Source organism: Nannospalax galili, unplaced genomic scaffold (assembly GCF_000622305.1).
Source record: "Nannospalax galili isolate Female #2095 unplaced genomic scaffold, S.galili_v1.0 scaffold44, whole genome shotgun sequence".
NCBI lineage: Eukaryota > Metazoa > Chordata > Mammalia > Rodentia > Spalacidae > Nannospalax > Nannospalax galili.
In genome coordinates this window covers 556,883-575,098 of record NW_008355789.1, presented here as the reverse complement: position 1 = coordinate 575,098, position 18,216 = coordinate 556,883, and the positions used below count along the sequence as shown (strand labels likewise).

At 39.9% G+C, this 18,216-nt stretch overlaps 1 protein-coding gene across 6 annotated transcripts in view; it reads left to right on the top strand.

Annotated features, from left to right (window-relative positions):
• The window catches only part of Stk33 (serine/threonine kinase 33), a 267,213-nt gene that overhangs the window by 161,582 nt on the left and 87,415 nt on the right, over nucleotides 1-18,216 (top strand). For 3 of the 6 annotated variants that reach the window (XM_008853435.3, XM_029556324.1, XM_029556326.1), the window contains exons 2-7: nucleotides 3,234-3,600; nucleotides 4,555-4,668; nucleotides 6,542-6,655; nucleotides 8,674-8,778; nucleotides 14,240-14,378; nucleotides 16,986-17,074. In XM_008853435.3, coding sequence (XP_008851657.1) covers nucleotides 3,391-3,600; nucleotides 4,555-4,668; nucleotides 6,542-6,655; nucleotides 8,674-8,778; nucleotides 14,240-14,378; nucleotides 16,986-17,074 — 771 coding nt within the window. In that variant the 5' untranslated portion in view covers nucleotides 3,234-3,390. Of the gene's footprint in view, nucleotides 1-3,233; nucleotides 3,601-3,750; nucleotides 3,756-4,554; nucleotides 4,669-6,541; nucleotides 6,656-8,673; nucleotides 8,779-14,239; nucleotides 14,379-16,985; nucleotides 17,075-18,216 lie in introns of those variants that run through there. The other 3 variants (XM_029556327.1, XM_008853436.3, XM_029556325.1) reach the window with 3 other exon arrangements.

Here is an 18,216-nt window from a genome sequence, read left to right as displayed (position 1 = left end):
TATTCTCAAGGGGAAAATGGGGGTATTTTAACTTGGAGAGAGAGAGAGAGAGAGAGAGAGAGAGAGAGAGAGAGAGAGAGAGAGAGGTTTGGGACATTTTAATGTAAATTTATTTTGTTGAGAATTTCACACACAGGTACTGTGTTTACATCATTCCCCCGCCAACCCCTGCCAACTGCTCCCACGTTCTCCCTACTTGTGTGTCTGTGTGCATTTTTGTGTGTATTAGTGCAGGTATATGCGTGCCACTGTACATGTGTGGAAGTCTGAGGACAACCTCGGGACAACCTTCCACCTTGACAGGGTCTCTTGTTCACGACTGCCTATGGTAGGCCAGCTGGCCTGTAAGTTTCTATGGATCCTCATGTGTTCACTTCCACTTGCTGTGGGACTCCAGGGATTCAGATATGCATTTCCATCCCCGGACTAATATGAGTTCTGGAGATCTAAACCCAGATGATTGCACAGTAAGTGCTTTACCTACTAAGCAGCTCTCTAGTCTTCAGAACATAATTTTTTTCAGTACAGTGCTGACTTCATTGTAGAAGCTTCCAGGCCCAAAGTCACATGGCTATTTCTAATTGCAAGGGAGGTCAGGAAATATCGAGTGTTAATGAGCACACAACCACCTCAAACAAAACCAGATTCTGTTAGTAAGGAAGCAGGGGAGAATAAATATGGGATAAGCAGCTAGCAGTGTCTTTAAAAAAATCCTGTGGATTCCCATGCCGTGCAGATTATTATTAGGCACTGCAATATTGAGAGGTGTCCAATTTATTTTATGAAACTAGCCAGCGTCTTGTATCAAAAACTAACAAATACGTCTGAAAGGAAAATTACAAACTAAGTTAACTTATGAATATAATGAAAACTCAAAATGTAAACATGCCAGTTTTTCAGTATCCTAAAAGAGTCATCCATCACGATCATACAGGGTCCATAGCACAAAAGCAAGAATGCTTAGGAAAGATTTAAATATATCACGCATCAAAAGATCCTGTAAGAAAATTATGACAAGCAAAACTGATAAGGAATTGGCAAAAGTCAGCACTTATATCTGGTTAAAAACTAGTCTTAAAATTTTTTTTTAAAAAAATTTTATGTGTGTGTTATGCCTGCATGTAGGTAAGTGCACCCATGTCGTGCAATGCCCATGGAGGACAGGAGAGGTTGTCGGATCCCTTGGAACTGGAGTTACGGACAGTTGTTAGCTGGCATGTATGTGTGTGCTGGGGTTCAAACCCGGGTCTTCTGCAAGAACAGTGTTCTTAACCACTGAGCCATCTCTCTAGCCCCCTTTAAAAAATTTTTAATTATGTGTATATGTGTGTGTCTGTGTGTGTCTGTGTGTTTGTGCATGTGTGAGTGCGGGTTCCCAGAGAGTCCAGAAGAGGGCCTCAGATCCTCTCCGCTGAAGTTATAAGCAGTTGTGGATTGCCTGATGGGTATGCTGGGAACTGAACTTGGGCCCTCTGCAAGAACAGTTTGTACTCTTAACTGCTGAACCACCTCTGCAGTCCCTAAAAACGAGTCTCTCTAGCATTGGCCTGCTTTTCTATATATATATATAAACAGAAGCTACCCCCAACCTTAACCAGAGAAATCTCTGTTTACAGCCCAAGATGCTGAGAATATGTGATAGTCACACATTCCCTTGGAGGCTCTAGGGTCCTGCAGAAGATAGGGTGAAGGAGCTGTGGAATACCATCCTCTAGCCAGCATAGTCATGGCAATCATGCCCTCATAACCACAGTTAACCTTCACAGGGCCTGCACAAGACTGGTCCTCTCAATCAGTCATGGAAGCACAAGGGGCTCACAGGACCTTCCCCTTTACTGCTGAACTATTATTGGTTATTGATAGATTCTGAGAGGGGGAAACCATTGTCTTCAGTTATGTACCCACTGCTGAGCCCACAGGCTCCAGTGGATAGCTCCAAACTCCTGGTCACACAGAAGGTTTGGTTAAATTCAGTGGGTCACAAAACAAAACAATAGACTTGAGCATGAGAAAGAGATTTTTAGGGGAGGGGTGGTGGTGGACAGGGCAGGAATAACATGGGAGAGTGGGGGTGAAAGTGGTCAGTATGCATTTTGTATATGTGTGAAATTGTCAAAGAACAAACTTAACTAATGAAAATAAATGACCAGTCTTAGCTATCTAAGGACCAGAAATATATTTCTTTAGGAAATAAGACTATTTAATTTCTTATGCTAGTGAGTTTATTATAGTTCAAAGGACAAAGGTATATTCTGTATCTCTCAAACCCAATGAACCCGTGTCTATAAATATACATTTGAAGAGAATCTGAACTAGTATGACACACACTAGTTACTTCTGAGAGTTTCCCAAAGCATCCTCTAACATGTGTTACACAGCACATTCCTCCTCCTTCAGCCCAGATCTTGCCAGCTTGCTACCATACAACAGCCAGTGAATCCAGTTTGGTAGAATTCTGCATGTACTAATTCTAAACCTAAGAAAAAATAGCACCCACTCATTCTGATATATAAGTGAGGCTATTTTTAATATTGCCTTTGAACTTGGAGAATTAGATAGCTTTATAAAATCAAATTATCTCTTCCTTTGTGAAGTGTATAAGAGAAATTTGCTCTGAGGCTATTAGCTAATAGACTAAGGCTTTAAATCTTGAAGCCACAGTAATATGTGTTCTACATCAATATTTTTAGATTATTTTTAAAGCCATAGTCCACATTAAAAAATACACTTTAAGCCAGGCTTATTTTTGCATGCTTGTAATCCCAGCACTAGGAGACTAGGCAAAGGTATCCTGAGTTTGAGGTTAGTCTGAACTACATATAGCGAATCCCAGGCCAGCCTGAGATGCATAGTGAGAGTTGCCTCAAGAACCTTCCCCCAATTTTTAAAAGAAATTGACTAAACTCATATGCACTCACACCTTCTATAATATATACACACATATTTCCATGATTAAAAGTTTCACAGAAATTACTAAGAATCATTGTAAAATTATTTACTATCATCTATTCTGTTCTACTTCATTTTAAAAACATGTTCATCCATCATGCCAACTTCATAATTTCATAAGATGCTATTTTAGATAATGTTCTTCACCCTTTTCCTGGTCCAGTTTTGTTGTAAGCAAACTTTTCATATCTATGGGGGATATTTTGGTGCTGGTTGTGAGGTTTCCTGTGATTTTTAGAAAAGTGATAGGAATTTGCTAAAGGGTGACTGTTTTCTGTCCACAGCTCTTGCGTGAAGCCCAGTGCCTCATTAACCCAAGGACCTCACCAACTGGAAGCTGCAGTTTTCACTATCAACCTACCACATCCCTCTTGATCTGGTTTTCTTCCTCAGAAAGTGGAAGCACCTCTTTCAAGTTATTTTTGTTGCAAACTTAAGCAAATGGCTGACAATGACATGGATAAAAAGTCTGCAACTTGCCCTGACTGTTCATCCTCTCAGAGTGATCTTTGTGTGTGTGAAGGAGGCAATCCTCCAGTTTTGGTGGTGGAAATGTCAGAGACATCAAGTATTGGTAGTGTAGAAATTTTAGCTTTACCAGAGAGAAAAAAAGAAAGGAATGGCAGCAAAGAAGTTCCTACGAAAGAGTTGGTAAATATTGAAGATTCTGCATCTCAACACAACTTGATGTGTCCCCCTCCATTCTCATCCCTAGAATCCCCACCTCCATCCCATGAACCCTCATCAGCTAATTCATCATCACCTTCTTAATGTTCTTAAGGAAACATTTCTCTTTCACAGTAGAGGTGAGCAAAGTTGGTAGGCTTTGCATTTTATGATGTTTTTAACAACTGCCCAGAATATTTCTCAGGATCCTGAACAATTAACACTATTATTCCAGCTCTTAAAATAGTTATGTGTTATGATTTTATCCCAGTACTTGGGAAGCAGAGGCAGGAAGATCTCTTGTGAGATCCAGGACGATCTGGTCCACAGAGTGATTTCCAGGCCAGCTGGGGCTACATAGTGAGATTCTGTCTTAAATAAAAATAGGTTATGAACAAAAAGATTGGTTTTCCAAATTTAATTAAATAGGAATTTTTGAGCATTTTCTTGAACTGATATAGAATGGGATTTATGGTAATAGTTAAAGTGTGCCTATGGTTTCATTATTTAAGACAAAGTTCTAGTTATCTATCTAGAATTCCAATTTTGCTTTATAAAGGTAGTTTGCATGATTTTCAAACAATATGTGGATACCCAGTTGAACTAATTTGGCTTATTCAACAGTGTGAAGAGGTACCGTGGAAGGCTGTAGTTAATTTAGTGCAGGTTTGGAGACAGAGAGCAAGAACTTTAGGAAATGTCAGGCTCTCACTCTTCAAACTTGAACCTTTTTCATAGTTTTACTCTCACCTTAAGGCTCTTAGCATAATGTGCCAATGCATTGTAGCACTTGGGATTCAGAAAAGACAGTAAACTATTGTGTACACAGAAAACACTGTGTAATCCATTAAGGGTTTATCATACTATCTAAATTAGAGTTCGTCATTACCAAGAATATTACATCTTGAGTTGTTTTTCAAAATTCCTTTTTGGTTCTAGCCCACAAAAGTCCTAAATGTAGACAGAAAAGCCTCTCAACAACAATGGAATCGGGGCAGTGTCACAGAAGGAAAAGTTCCTCACACAAGGATGGAGAATGGAATGGATATTGAGGTACATAGGAGACTAGAGCGAACTAGAAACTTTCAGGTCTCTCCAAAGCCAATGGTCAATGACAAAAATAGCTTAAAAATCAGTCTCCAGGAAAGGTAGTAAAGTCAGGAAGAAATTCAAGTACATCAAAGTTTTTAACTAAAGGAAATGCAGACTATTTTCTGTTCTTAGAGGTCCAAATGGACTTTAATTAAGGGGGCAGGGGGTGGTCTAAGAAGCTTAGCTTTAAAGGCAATAGTGTAGTCTTTGTGCAGACTTCTTGAAGATACAGAGGTCAAATGATTTTCGATAGCTCACATGTTCGCTGCTTCGCTGATCTCTCCATTTTTCCTGATTGGTGAAATATCCACATTAGTCTTCCTAAGAGTCCAATTATAATATACAGTGAGTTAGAAGCTGTGGCTCATTCAGTAAAGTACTTGCTGTACAACATGAAGAATGGAATTCACATAGTCAAAGCTCATGTAAAGAGTTGGGTGCATGATGTCTATTGTTCCAGTGCTAGGAACAGGGAGCCAGGAGGGTCCCTGGGGCTTGCAGGCCAGCCAGCACAGCCAAATCAGCAGACTCCTTTCACCAACCCACAAGAAACAAAAACACAGCGGGTTGTGTGGTTTTGCTTTTCTGCTATGAACTGTGATGCCACTGTTGGCAAAACCAGTTCATTCTCTCTTTGTAAAAAAGTTAAATGATAAATTAGAAAGATTCTTGGTCTAGATGGTTGCATTGTAGGTAGTGTATATTTTTTCTGCTTCGACTTATATTAATTTTCTGTTATATAATTATTGTCTTTTCTTAAACCAGATGAGTAAGAAAACTTGTATATAGATAAGAAGGTTAAAAAACAAACAAACAAAAAAACAAGCTTTACTAGGTAAAGAAGGAATCACTTCATTGCTTTTTGTGTTTTTGTTTTGTTTGAAGATCAAACTCGGGGCCTTGTGTATGATAGACACATGCTCTGCCACTGTGCTATGCCTGTTGAGTGGTTACAATAATGCTGATTTAATAGTACACCACCTCTCAGAGTTTGGGGATTTTTTTTTTTTGTCAATGTGCTGGATCATTTTAGTTGTTAACTTGACACACCTGGAGAGAGGGAATCTTGGTGGGGGAATTTTCCCTATCGGATTGGCCTGTGGGCATGTCTGTGAGCCATTTTCCTGATTGCTGAGAGATGTGGGAGAGCCCAGTCCACTGTGGGCATTGCCACCCCTGAGCAGGTGGTCCTGGGTTGTATAAGAAAGCAGGCTGAGCACAGGCCAGGGGAGCAAACCATAAGTAGAGTTGCACCTTAGTCTGTGCTTCAGCTCCTGTCTCCGAGTTCCTGCCCTGAGTTCCTGCCCTGAGTTCCTGCCCTGAGTTCCTGCCCTGAGTTCCTGCCCTGAGGACTTCCCTCAAGGATGAACTGTGATTGTGATGTATAAGCCAAATACACCCTTTCTTCCCCAAGTCAGTTTGGTCAAAATGTTTTATCACAGCAGTAAAACTAGCTAGAACTAGTATTGTTTATACATATATATGCAAACTCATATGAAGATATATTAATATTCCCTTCCTTTTTCTTAATTATCTGTATTATATTTCATATTAATATTATTTTATGTGTTTACTGAAAAAGATTAATTTCTATAATTTTGAACTTTTCCACTTTTTATCATTAGAACAAAAGATTTTCCTCCAAAAAGCAGACATTTAACAAAATTCATCAAAACTTAACTTTGTCTAGTTAAGGCGTGTTTGTTAATTCGGAAGCAAATCTGTAGTGTCTTGTATTTGATCTTACCCTTGGCTGGGCATCTGCCAGCATTGTGTTCATTCTCTATGCCTGCTGAATGTCACAGAGGCGCAGCAACTCTTGTTTTGTCTCCAGGAATTCTATATCTTTGGAAAAGTATTGGGACAAGGGAGCTTTGGAATGGTCATTGAAGCTACAGACAAGGAAACGGGCATGAAACGGGCAATTAAAAAAGTGAATAAAGAAAAGGTAAGCTTCCTAGTGCAGCACCCCAGGCTGCAGTGCCAAGTGGGATGGGGTGGCCAGTATAGCTTTCCACACTCACCCAGGCTGTGTCCAGCCTTGAGGACCAGGACCGAGCTGATTGCTGTAGGAGTGTGGGCATTTCTCGAGACTCCTTGAAGGGACTAGTCCCTGAACTCAAGTAGACAAGTGCTGTTTGGAAAAAGCTAAAGGGAGCATTGGCATCACCAGTGTAACTACAAAGGTAAGCTTCATTGGAGTGAGTTCAAATTAGGGCTGGTGCTCACTGTGTGTAGGTGTAGCACTGTGGCTGGGGATGTCTTCACTGGAAGTGAGGCCTGATAAACCCTCCTGAGGTGGTCCATGCACTTTTCTTCTGTTTCCTCACTGCTAGCGAACCTTCTCCCCATCTAGTCGCTGTTGCTTTGTATCCACTGTTCTCCCTGCTGCATTTCCTCTTGATATGGAGGCCTGGGCTTCTTCAGTACAGTCCAAGACCTCAAACTTCATTATCAACTCCGAAAAAGTTGTATGCCTGGGGAAAAAAACAATTATAGCATTTTCTCCTTGGATTTGTGATATTAAATTTATAAATTTAAGCAGTAGGGTATATGTATTCTTTTTACAAAAAAACCCACAGTAGATTTCTCCTTTAAGTTTAATATGACATGTCAATTTTAATAAAGCAATTAAGAGCCTTTTGAGAAAATTTTGTAATTCTTTAGAATGCTAGGTGGCATACCACAGCACTGCCTAAGGTGATGTTTCTTGGATTTTTTGTTGCTGTTGTCAAGTGGGATTAAGAGTTCTGTTTTTGGATTATATAGACAGGAAGCCTATGACTCTCTCATTCACATGTGTTAAAGTAGTAAAATAAAATGATGCTGTCAGTATATGAATTGGACAATGTCTTACTACATTACATATAGGTCAGGCCATTTGGGGAAGGAGACAGGAACAGAGCTGAGATGAACACCAGGAGAAATCTTGTTGACTTTCCAGGTCCACTCTAGAGGAGCATTCATTCCTCAGTTGCTATTTCTGTTGGGCCTCTCAGCCTTACAATGTGCTTTCGTCCTCCATGGGTAGGGTAACAGAGTGGTCAGTATGCTGCTCACTCAAGGATGCTGAGGCTGAACAACAAAGGGGATTGGAAGCAGGAACAGCCCTAAGATTTTTAACTAGAAATGTTGGCTTTGTGATCAGTTGCTTTTCTCTAAGAACTATTATGACTTTCCCAAACTGGAGATGGCTTGAGGAATAGGTCTTTTGTTTCCTCTTTCAAGAATATTTTTACATAGAACTATGACCCTTCAGGGAAGAGAATATATATTTTCAAATAATGGCAATTTCAGTCAGTGGAGCTGATGATCTGGGGGGAGGTTAAGGTGGAGAAAGCTCCTGGGATGTCTTAGATGATGTAGGCAATCACTTACCTGCACTGGAATGAAGTCCTTGTGCTCCCTGGAGAACTCTTGACTTCTTGCACCAGGCATGGTAAGGGTTAGATGTTAGGAGATAAAATTGGAGTTGGGTTGGTTTGAAAGCAGGTCTCTGTCTCCCTTTGTCTCTGTAGTTAATCAGGAGGACCAGGAAGTAACAAATACAGGGTCAAATGTAGGATCACATTGCCTCATATATAATATATGTATATATAATGTATAAGCTAAATCAAAACATGAAAACAAACCAAAATGTTTTATTATAAAGCCAGCTATGATTGATGCCCTGGAATATTTTGTCTCTATTATACTAATATCAAAGGAGCAGTGTGATTTTTGAAGGAAATATAAAGATATAAAATCGGAATGGCTTTGTGAGGGGTCAGAGGCCATGTTTCAGTTAATTTATGGAAACAGTCCAAGAGATCAATGTGCTTTGAGGCCAAATTAAATACAACCTGAAATTTGACAAAGGAAAGAATGAGAAAATACACACGTAGAAAGGTATCACACAGCTAACTTTTGTGTCGAGGGATTAAGAGTGGCGTTCCCACTGCAGCCTGTGCTTCTTCCTTGACTTAGGCTGGAAGCTCTGCTGTGAAGTTGCTTGAACGGGAGGTGAACATCCTAAAAAGCGTCAAACATGAACACATCATACATCTGGAGCAAGTGTTTGAGACGCCTAAGGTAAAGCTCCATCAGGTGCTTCGTTTTGAAGGTTGTTATTATTGTGAAATGAATATCATTCCATTCCAAAGTGTCCCTTTGGGGCACAGCTGCTCGAGTTCTTGGCATGAGTCTGTCACCAGAGATTGATGAGAGCATTCTGGAGGACATTTATTATTGATTGTATAATTAGGTGTGTGATGATTAGATTGATGCCTTTGGTGATATGTTCTGGGTGGTGTGTGGAAAACAAATGTTTAAAATTGGAATGGCTTTATACACAGTGAGTTAGAGCTTCCTGAGAGATAGCATTCTTTTTGCATTTGTTTTCAGTCTCTCACTAGAGACCCTTTGGTTAGAGTCATATGATGTTGCAAGGTTAGCTTTGTGAGCAAATTGGCCCAGTGTAGAAGATGCTTCGTTATCTTTTTCTTTCCAGTGTGTTTTAACTTTGGTTCCTAGGTGTCATCCTCCTCTAATTTAACCACCTGTAATTTTTGCTTAGCATATGAACGTGGGCATTCCTTCCTCTACTTGGGATCAGTATACTGTAGTGGTTAGGTATGTGGACTCTGGGGTCAGATGGTTTGAATCCTGATTCCACTGCTTATTAGCCACGAGAACACAGGCAAGTTATTCAACTTCTCTATATGTAATTTGCTCATCTGTAAAATGGGCTCAGTACCAGTGTTGACTCATCTGGTAGTTGAAGGGTTAAGGATTAAGTAGATGATGGCTATATCTCATGATGGCATCTCTTTTGTGAAATGTGAAATGTTAGCCATTGTTCTTCATTCTCTTTGCCAGTCTCTAAAGTAGCCAGGAATAGTCAATTTGCATTGCGCATTACACTTCATTCACTAGAAGTTTGATAACATGATGACAGTTATTCTTTTGTATGTGTGATTCTGGAGATTGAACCTAGGACCTGTGCATGCTAAGCAGTGCCTTACCACTGAGCTATACTTCCACCCCCAAGTTGTGATTTCTTTTATCCCCAAATATTCTTTGAATAACTTTGTTCTTTATCATCAGTTTTAAACAGTTTAATTATGATGTTTCTTGGTAAATAAAAGTCTCTTCATGTTTCTTGTGGTTGGGGTTCGTGGAGCTTCTGCCTGTAATTTTGATTTTCATCAAATTTAAGAAAATTTTGGTCACTAGTCCCTCAAATATTTTTTTCTGTCCCCTATTGCCCCACTTTTGAGGAGTTTTAGCATATATGTTAGATTGCTTGACACTGGGCACAGTAGTATACTGATTTTTTTTCAGTACTTTTCTATCCTTATTTTGTATAATTTCTCTTTGCTGTGTCTTGAGATTCACTAATGTTTTCTGTAGCATTGTGTCAGCAATCTCTTCCAATGGAAATTCAATTTCCTTATATGTGTATATTCAAAATGTGACCTTAACATGCTCAGTGTTTCCTCTTTCTCCAATATACTGATAGTAACTATTTTAATGACCTTTTCCTAGTAACTTTATCAGGTATGTTAGGGCAGTTTTGATGGCCTCCCTCCTCTTTGTTATGGGCTATATTTTCCTTCTTTGTATATCTGTTATTTATTTAATTTACTTAGTTTTGTCTTTTACTACAGGGTCTTACAAGTGTATGCTAGGATGGTCTGGTAGTTCCTGTGTAGCCCATACTAGACTCTGGAACTTGTAAACCTCCTGCCCCAATTCCTGAGTGCTGGAATTCCAGGTGTACACTGTTAGGCCTGGCCAGTAGCTAATTTTTAATTGGATGCCAGATATTATAAATTTAACCTTTTAAAATGGAATTTTTGTGAATTTCATACAGTACATTTTGATCATATGTAGACCCCCTCCATTATCTTCATCATTCTTAATAGCTCCCTCCACCAGACTTCATGTACTCTGCCATACATGTTAAGGCCTGTTGAACCAAGTTCATGTCCCCACATGTCCTTCAGTGTGCATCCATCCACTGGAGCCTGGCTAACCTATCAATCATCACACCCTTAAAGAAAACCAGTTTTCCCTCTCCAAGTAGTTAGTTATTTGTTGTCAATAGTTCCTCAGCTAAGGTTGGAGCTTCTTACCCACTTCCTCACTTCTGTGCTGGGTTTTTGTCTGCTTTGAGCTTGCATGGGTCTTGTGCATGCTGTTAACCATTGCTGTAGGTTCATGAGTAACAGGTTATTATGCAAACTGCCAAGGGAGAAAACCAATCAATGACTCCATCCAACTATAAAGTCTATGAAGTACAACAATGACCAGCCCAGCTAATAATCTCTACTGGTGCAGTAGTGGCACTTTATCTTGGTGGTGATCAACAGCTGTATAATTGGGATGTAAGTCCTGCTCAATGAGAGGGAACTCATGTGTGGTACTGTAAACATAGCCAAATACACATGGTTGGAGATGTCATAGATACAGGAGAAAAATCTGCTTTTGTCACATCCCCAGACCAATGTAAATTCTCCCTATATTCTAAGTATGAATCCTTATACTTACAGACAAGTGTACCTCTCACCACTCATCAAAGAAGCTTCTTTGTGAAACAGATAGAGACTGTTACAATGTTTTACAACTGGTCAAACACAGAGAATAAGTGTCTGTGAGGTGTCCAGCCCTAAGTGGCACATCTATAATGCAACCTCTACATCCAAGGCTCTGGGAACAGGGGTCAGAAAGAATATGAATGCATCTCTCAACTCTCACCAGTGAAGCTTCCTCATGCAACAGATGGTGATTAACCCAGAAAGCCACAACTGGCCAAAGTGCAGAGAATAAGAGACTGCAGAGTGCTTAGCCCTGATTAGGACACCTATGTCAAATTTTACCTTTTTTGGTTGTTAGATTTTTATATTCTTATAACTAATTTTTGGGATGGAGGGTAGGGTCTCACTAGGTAAGTCAGACTGCTTAATTAGCAAACCTCTACCTCAGCTTCCATAAACTGGAACTACAAGCATGTGCCACCACTCTCGGCTCTTGGAATAATTCTTGAGCTTTCCTTTAAGGTGTAGTCAAGTCACTTGGAAACAGTTTGATGCCTTTGAAGCTTGCTTTAGCTTTTGTTGGTGGCAGTAGAGCAACCTTTCTGGGACTAGCTTTTCCCTTTCCTGAGGTATGACCCTTCTGAATACACATTCTCTCTCTCTCTCCCCAGTGCCTCACAGGGGAGATTACAGGATTTCCCCACAAACACACAAATGTCTGACTTTTCATTGAAGCTGTATCAAGGAAATGGCTATCTGATTGGTTGTATACTGCTGATCCACCACTTTGATTGGGCAGTGGTTTCTTATTAGTTTAAATGTGCTTCAGATTTGCATAATTATTTCTAATAATTATAAAAGACTTAGGGCATAAGATTTATCACCATCATTGATCAATGTACATATTTAGAGTACCAATTCATACTATACCGCTAGTACAACTTTCCCTTTTAAATAGTTCACTTACCATTTCATGTTCTCAGAGATCCCATAGCACTGTCACTGAAAACAGTATGTCCCAGTTCAAAAGCTTATTAATGTATCAGATGTTGCAGATACTTTTGAAATCCTAAAGAGCAGCTGGAAATTCAGAGAATCAGAATTGTGGCTGTAGGAACAAAGGGTATTCACCCACTCTTCCTGTTTAATGCTTACTGATCGAACACAGAAGTCGGATTAGCAGCTGTTACAAGAACAGAATCAGGCCCCAAATCTTCAGAACAAAAGCCTAGAAGTATAGGGTTGAATGGAGACATGGAGGGTAGGCTGTGTCTGATAGCAGTATCTATGAAAAAGGCTTGCTTTTAGTTGACTAGGAATCTTTTTGACACAGTAGATGACTTCACTGTTGGATTATCTGAAGACATCTTAATATGCCTCAAAAGAAATGACAAATACAAAAGGGGCATTTCATCTCATCGCCTTGCCTCACACACGCAGGTAGTCTCCAAGTCCCACTGTCTCTTCCTCTTTGGTATTTTCCACATCTTTGCTCTGTAATGGTTGATATTATCAACTTGATAGACTCTAGAGTCCCTGGCAGACAAACCTCTAGGCATACTTGTGAGGGATTTTCTAGCTTAGGTTAATTGTACTGGGAAGACCCACTGTCTGTGTGTGGCACCATTCCATGGGGTGGGGTCCTAGAGTGAATAAAAAGGAGACAGTGAGGGCTGATGCGATGGCTCAGTGCATAAAGGAACTTGCTGCTAACAACCTGAGTTGGATCCCTGGGACCCAGGTGGTAGAAGAAAGGAACCAACTCCCAAAAGCTGTTCCCTTACCTGCACATGCACACCAGGGCACACACAAATGTACACACATGTTCATGCACAAACAAACAATAAGCAAATACAGTTGTTTTTTAATCTTAATGAAAGAGAAAGCAGGCTGAGCACAGGCATTCATTGCTGTGCTTCCTAAGGTCAGTGTGCCATGAGCAGCCACCTCAAGCTCCTGCTGCTGTGGCCTCCCTGACTTGATGGATTATAACCTGGAGTAGTTAGCCAGAATGAACCCGTTCTCCTGTAAGTTGCTTTGTCAGGATATTTTATCACAGAAACAGAAAAAATGGCTTGTTTCTAGTCTGTGTCTCAGAAGTGCCCCCTGTTAATACGAACAGCCTGTGAGCTCAGTGGTCTGCTGGCTGTTTTCATAGGACCAATAATCTAAGTTTTCTACATGCCCAAATCGTTGACAGAATGTAAGTGAGTAATATTTTGTGATATTAAAATGATACCAAACTCAAATTTCTGGGTCTTTAAATACAGCATTGCATTGTTCTGGTTGCTGTCACAGGCAGCTGCTGAACTGCCTGCAGTGACCATATTTACTCCTGGGTTTGGTCTTTGTAGAAAAATGTTGCTGAGCCCTGCCGTATGTCACTGTTGGAATGCTCACCTAGAAATGCAAAACTGATGTATGACTTCCACCTCAAGACACCGGCTTAAAAACCTCAAGTGACTGGTTGCATGTGGGGCTTGCGATGATTCCACACTTGTTAGCATGATGTCCAAGACTCCTTACAAACTGGCGCCAGCCTCTTCACTCCCTCCCCCTTCTCCACCCTCTGGCTTTGAACGGTTAACACAGAGCTACTTGTTCTTCTTTTAATAGCCAGTGTTGTTTCAAGCCTTAGGGTCTCTTACTCGCTCTGCCTGTTCTTGCTCACATTCTCTACCCAGAAATCACTCGTCAGACATTCAGACTGAACTCTCCTTGGTGAACGTTCTTCAGGCAGAGGCTACCTCTCCTCCACAACCCATGGCATGCTGGATATTACTACATATTACATGATACTGTAAATCCACCGTGAGGATCTGTACTGAGGGTCTGTACTGTCTCATGCTTCTTTGTTCATTTAATACCCAGCATAGAACTGCATATAATAGATAAGACATGTTTTTCAATGAATAGATTCATTAGGATTGTGATTATTCATGTATAACATTTCAAAGACACTCAGCTTTATCATTTATTTTCTCTTGTTCTATCTTTTAAATATATAATGTCAGAAAATGTACCTTGTGATGGAGTTGTGTGAGGATGGAGAACTCAAAGCAGTTCTGGATAAGAAAGGACACTTCTCAGAGAATGAGACAAGGCTCATCATTCAGAGTCTCGCATCAGCTATAGCATACCTTCACAACAAGGGTAAGAAGAGGACCGTCCAGCTCCCTGGATCCATAAATGCAGATATCACTTTTGTTTAAGGGTGATTGTATTTAGGATTTGTAATCACACCAGTAGAACTTGGTAATGTAAAGTGGATAACAAGTAAACCTTCCGTTTTTTTCTTTAAATTTTATTTATACATATATTTTAATTAGCAACAATCCAAGTATACAGTTACAGTATACATGGAAAAGCAAGCAATTCCCATCATTCTTTTTCTAGACACTAAAGATCAGCTAATATGCCAAAACCAATGCAGACAGATCAATGATCAAGGTGAAATTTCCTAAAATACTTGTGTACTGATAACATTAAAATTTTATGTGGTTGGGGTGGAGAGATAGCTTAGCGGTTAAGAGCACTGACTACTCTTTCAGAGGACCCAGGTTCAATACCCAGCACCCACATAGAAGCTAACAACTGTCCATAACTCCTGTTCCAGAGAAATCCAATGCCTTCTTCTTACCTCTGTGGGCATTGCACAGCACGGGTGCACTTACACACATGCAGGCAATTCACTCATATACATAAAATAAAAATAATAAATAAAAAATGTTTACATGGGGGCTGGAGAGATGGCTCAGCAGTTAAGAGCACTGACTGCTCTTACAGAGGACCAGGGTTCGATTCCCAGCACCCACATGGCAGCCACGAACCATCCTTAACTCCAGTTCCAGGGGGATCCGAAGCTCTCTTCTGACCTCTGCAACACTGCATGACACAGGTGCACTCACATACATGCAGGCAATACACTCATACACATAAAATAAAAATAGTAAATAAAATGTTTATATGGTCTATCCTTGTTAAAAAATCAGCTGTAGTTTTTAGAGTAGCCTTAGGTTCGCAACAGAAGGCGCAGAGGTCTCCCCTGTGCCCTCTGGTGCCACATGTGTAGCATGGCTCACATTATGGTCACCCCAAACCCATAGTCTACATTAGAATTCACTGGTGGTGGTATATGTTCTATGAGTTTTCACAAATGTATAGTGACATTCTTCATCAAGTTTGCCAAGTGGCATGGGGGTACACACCTTTAATCCCAGCACTCAGAAAGCAGAGGCAGGCAGATCTCCATGAGTTGGAGGCTAACCTGGGCTACTTAATGAGACCCTGTCTCAAAACAAAGCAAAAACAAGAAAGTTATCTTAGTAGCTTTACTGTTCTCCAGTGTTACTGTTGCTACGTTGCCCCATGTTCCTCTTTTCCTCAAAGTTTTTGGCTTGCATGTGATTCTAGAACTTTCTCATTTTACAGATGATAGGTCAGTGACACAAAGGTCAGTGACAGGCTTCAGGTGGCTGGTTTTCTTCTGTTGATATTTCTTTATCACCTACTGGTTTTTGATTGGCCCTAGAGTTACAAAGAGGAAAGAATAAGGCCCCTGCCCCTCAGTCAGCTCAGGCTACTGGGAGATTGAATGTGATAACAACTTGTAATGCAGTGTGGTGATGTCGTAAAGAAGAGCTATGGAAAGAGCAAGGGGTACAGGAAAGCAAGTGGCTCTTTTGAAAGGTCAGGAAATAATTTGACCTGAGGAACACAAACACAGGACAAAAAAGGGGAGTGCTTTTCAGACAGGAAGACAGTTTTTGCAAAAGCTTAATGTTTACACTAATGTCATTTTTCCCATGTTAAGCTATAAATTGAATATATTTCTATAAAATCTTAACTGCATTTTTTGGTGAGACTTTTAAGATTATTCTAAAAAGTGTGAGAATACCCAGGATAACAGTTGGAGGTGGGCAGGGCAATTTGCCTCCCCAAGAATCAAAACATGTAATAAAGATGTATTGATTAAAATGACTTGGTATTTATAAGAATAGAGACAAGCAGAGTTATAGAAATAACAAAAATTCCAAAAATAAAGCCTGGAGATTGTGTAGGAGAACTGTAAATGATTCAGTGCAATCGCCTGGCCAGGGCTCATTCAACTATATTTTTCTAGCAATTATACACTTAACTTTCTAAAGCTTGAGAAATGTTTGCTATGGATATGAACTGAATCGGTTATCTGCAAAGGAATGTTTGATACATTATTATTTGAATGCAGGTAAAAATTCCACCTGAACTCTGATCTCTTCAACTGTGTCCCAAGATTTATGTTTTTTAACTTATAAACAGAAGGAAAATGTATGTTGATATTATAGAAAATACACTGAAACACAGTTTACACACATGTAGCCAGGTTACAGTGTGTTAAAATGTTTATGTTGACTTAACATAAGCATAGGCACAATCCCCTATTTAGAGACCTAAGGATATAGGATGCCTTACTGGGCCTGTGTTGGGACTCTGTCTGCCTCTCTTTCCCTCTTCCTGAGAATCCTCCTCCATACTCACTAGACTGGGGCACCAGGCTTGGGGTACCACAGGGACAGGCAAAGAAAAGAAAAGAAAAGAAAATGTTTTCTGATGCTGATGTGGACAAGACGGTCTGTAAGTCAGAGTGGACTAGGAAGGAATTACAGTGACCTTCTTTCATATTTAGTGGTGGGTGTTGATCTGTTAAATACACTGATTGTCCCATTTGTGTTCTCTAATTATTTTTCCACTGTTCATGTCATTTGTCTATTTCCTTGGTAGATATAGTGCATAGAGATCTAAAACTGGAAAACATAATGGTTAAAAGCAGCTTTATTGATGATAATGGTGAAATGAACTTAAACATAAAGGTAAGATCTTAGAACTGTGACTGAATAATCATCTGAAAATAACCAGCAGCAAAGTATCAAAGTACATCTTAGATGCATTTTAGTGGCTATTGAATATAAGTGTGCTAAGAAATACAGATTGCACGGAAGAGGCTGTACCTGCCAAGGATGGGTCACATGTTGAGTGGTGCTATTGAGTTTTTAAAGCACATATTTCTTTGTATAGTTCTAAATCATTAGTTAATAGCAAGCAAACAGATGCTCTGAATTCTAATTAATTTCAAAATTATGCCTGGCAATTTGATGTAAATGTGTTACAGATTTGGAGAAAAACACACCTTGGCTGAGCTTTCGATAGTAAATTAATGTTACAGTCTGTACTTCTCATTGAGAATTTTCCTGGGTATTAATATTTATGTCTTAACCACAACTAATGTGCAAAGTATTTATTCTTGAAGATTTTATTTAAATTAACTATTCCTTAATGTCAAATAAATGATAGAGTACATTATTTATTACTTAGCACTTTAACAGTGGCTGTGTTCAAAATGTGTGCATGTGTTAATTGTGGAATAAAATGTGTGTGTAAGTTGCTGCTGCAGAAGCTAAGTCCCTACACGATCTAAACAGGCTCAGTAACATTACTCTTTTACTCACGTGAATGTTTTCCTGTAGCTTCACAGTAAATGCTATGCAGGCAGGAGCCATGACCATCTTATTCATTGTTGGACTGTGGAGACCCAAGAGCCTGAGACAGAATGCATTCAGTTGGCATTTGGTGAATGAGACTTGGTGCTCTCCCTATAACTGAATTGGATCATGAAGGCTTTATGTATTTTATATGTGTAGAAATTTTATGTGGGGCAAGATAGATATCATGTCCCCAAGTGGGATATTTATGAAAACTCCTGGAGAAATTGATTTACCCAGGTGTGGTGATGCATGCCTGTATTCCCAGCACTTGGGAAGCAGAAACAGGAGAATTTCCATGAGTTTAAGGCCAACATGTGCTGCATAGTGAATTTTAAGCCTCAGCTACAGAGTGAGACCCTGTCTCAAGGAAAACGAGAGAGAGAGAGAGAGAGAGAGAGAGAGAGAGAGAGAGAGAGAGAGGGGAGGGGAGAGAGAGAGAGAGAGAGAGAGAGAGAGAGAGAGACAGAGAG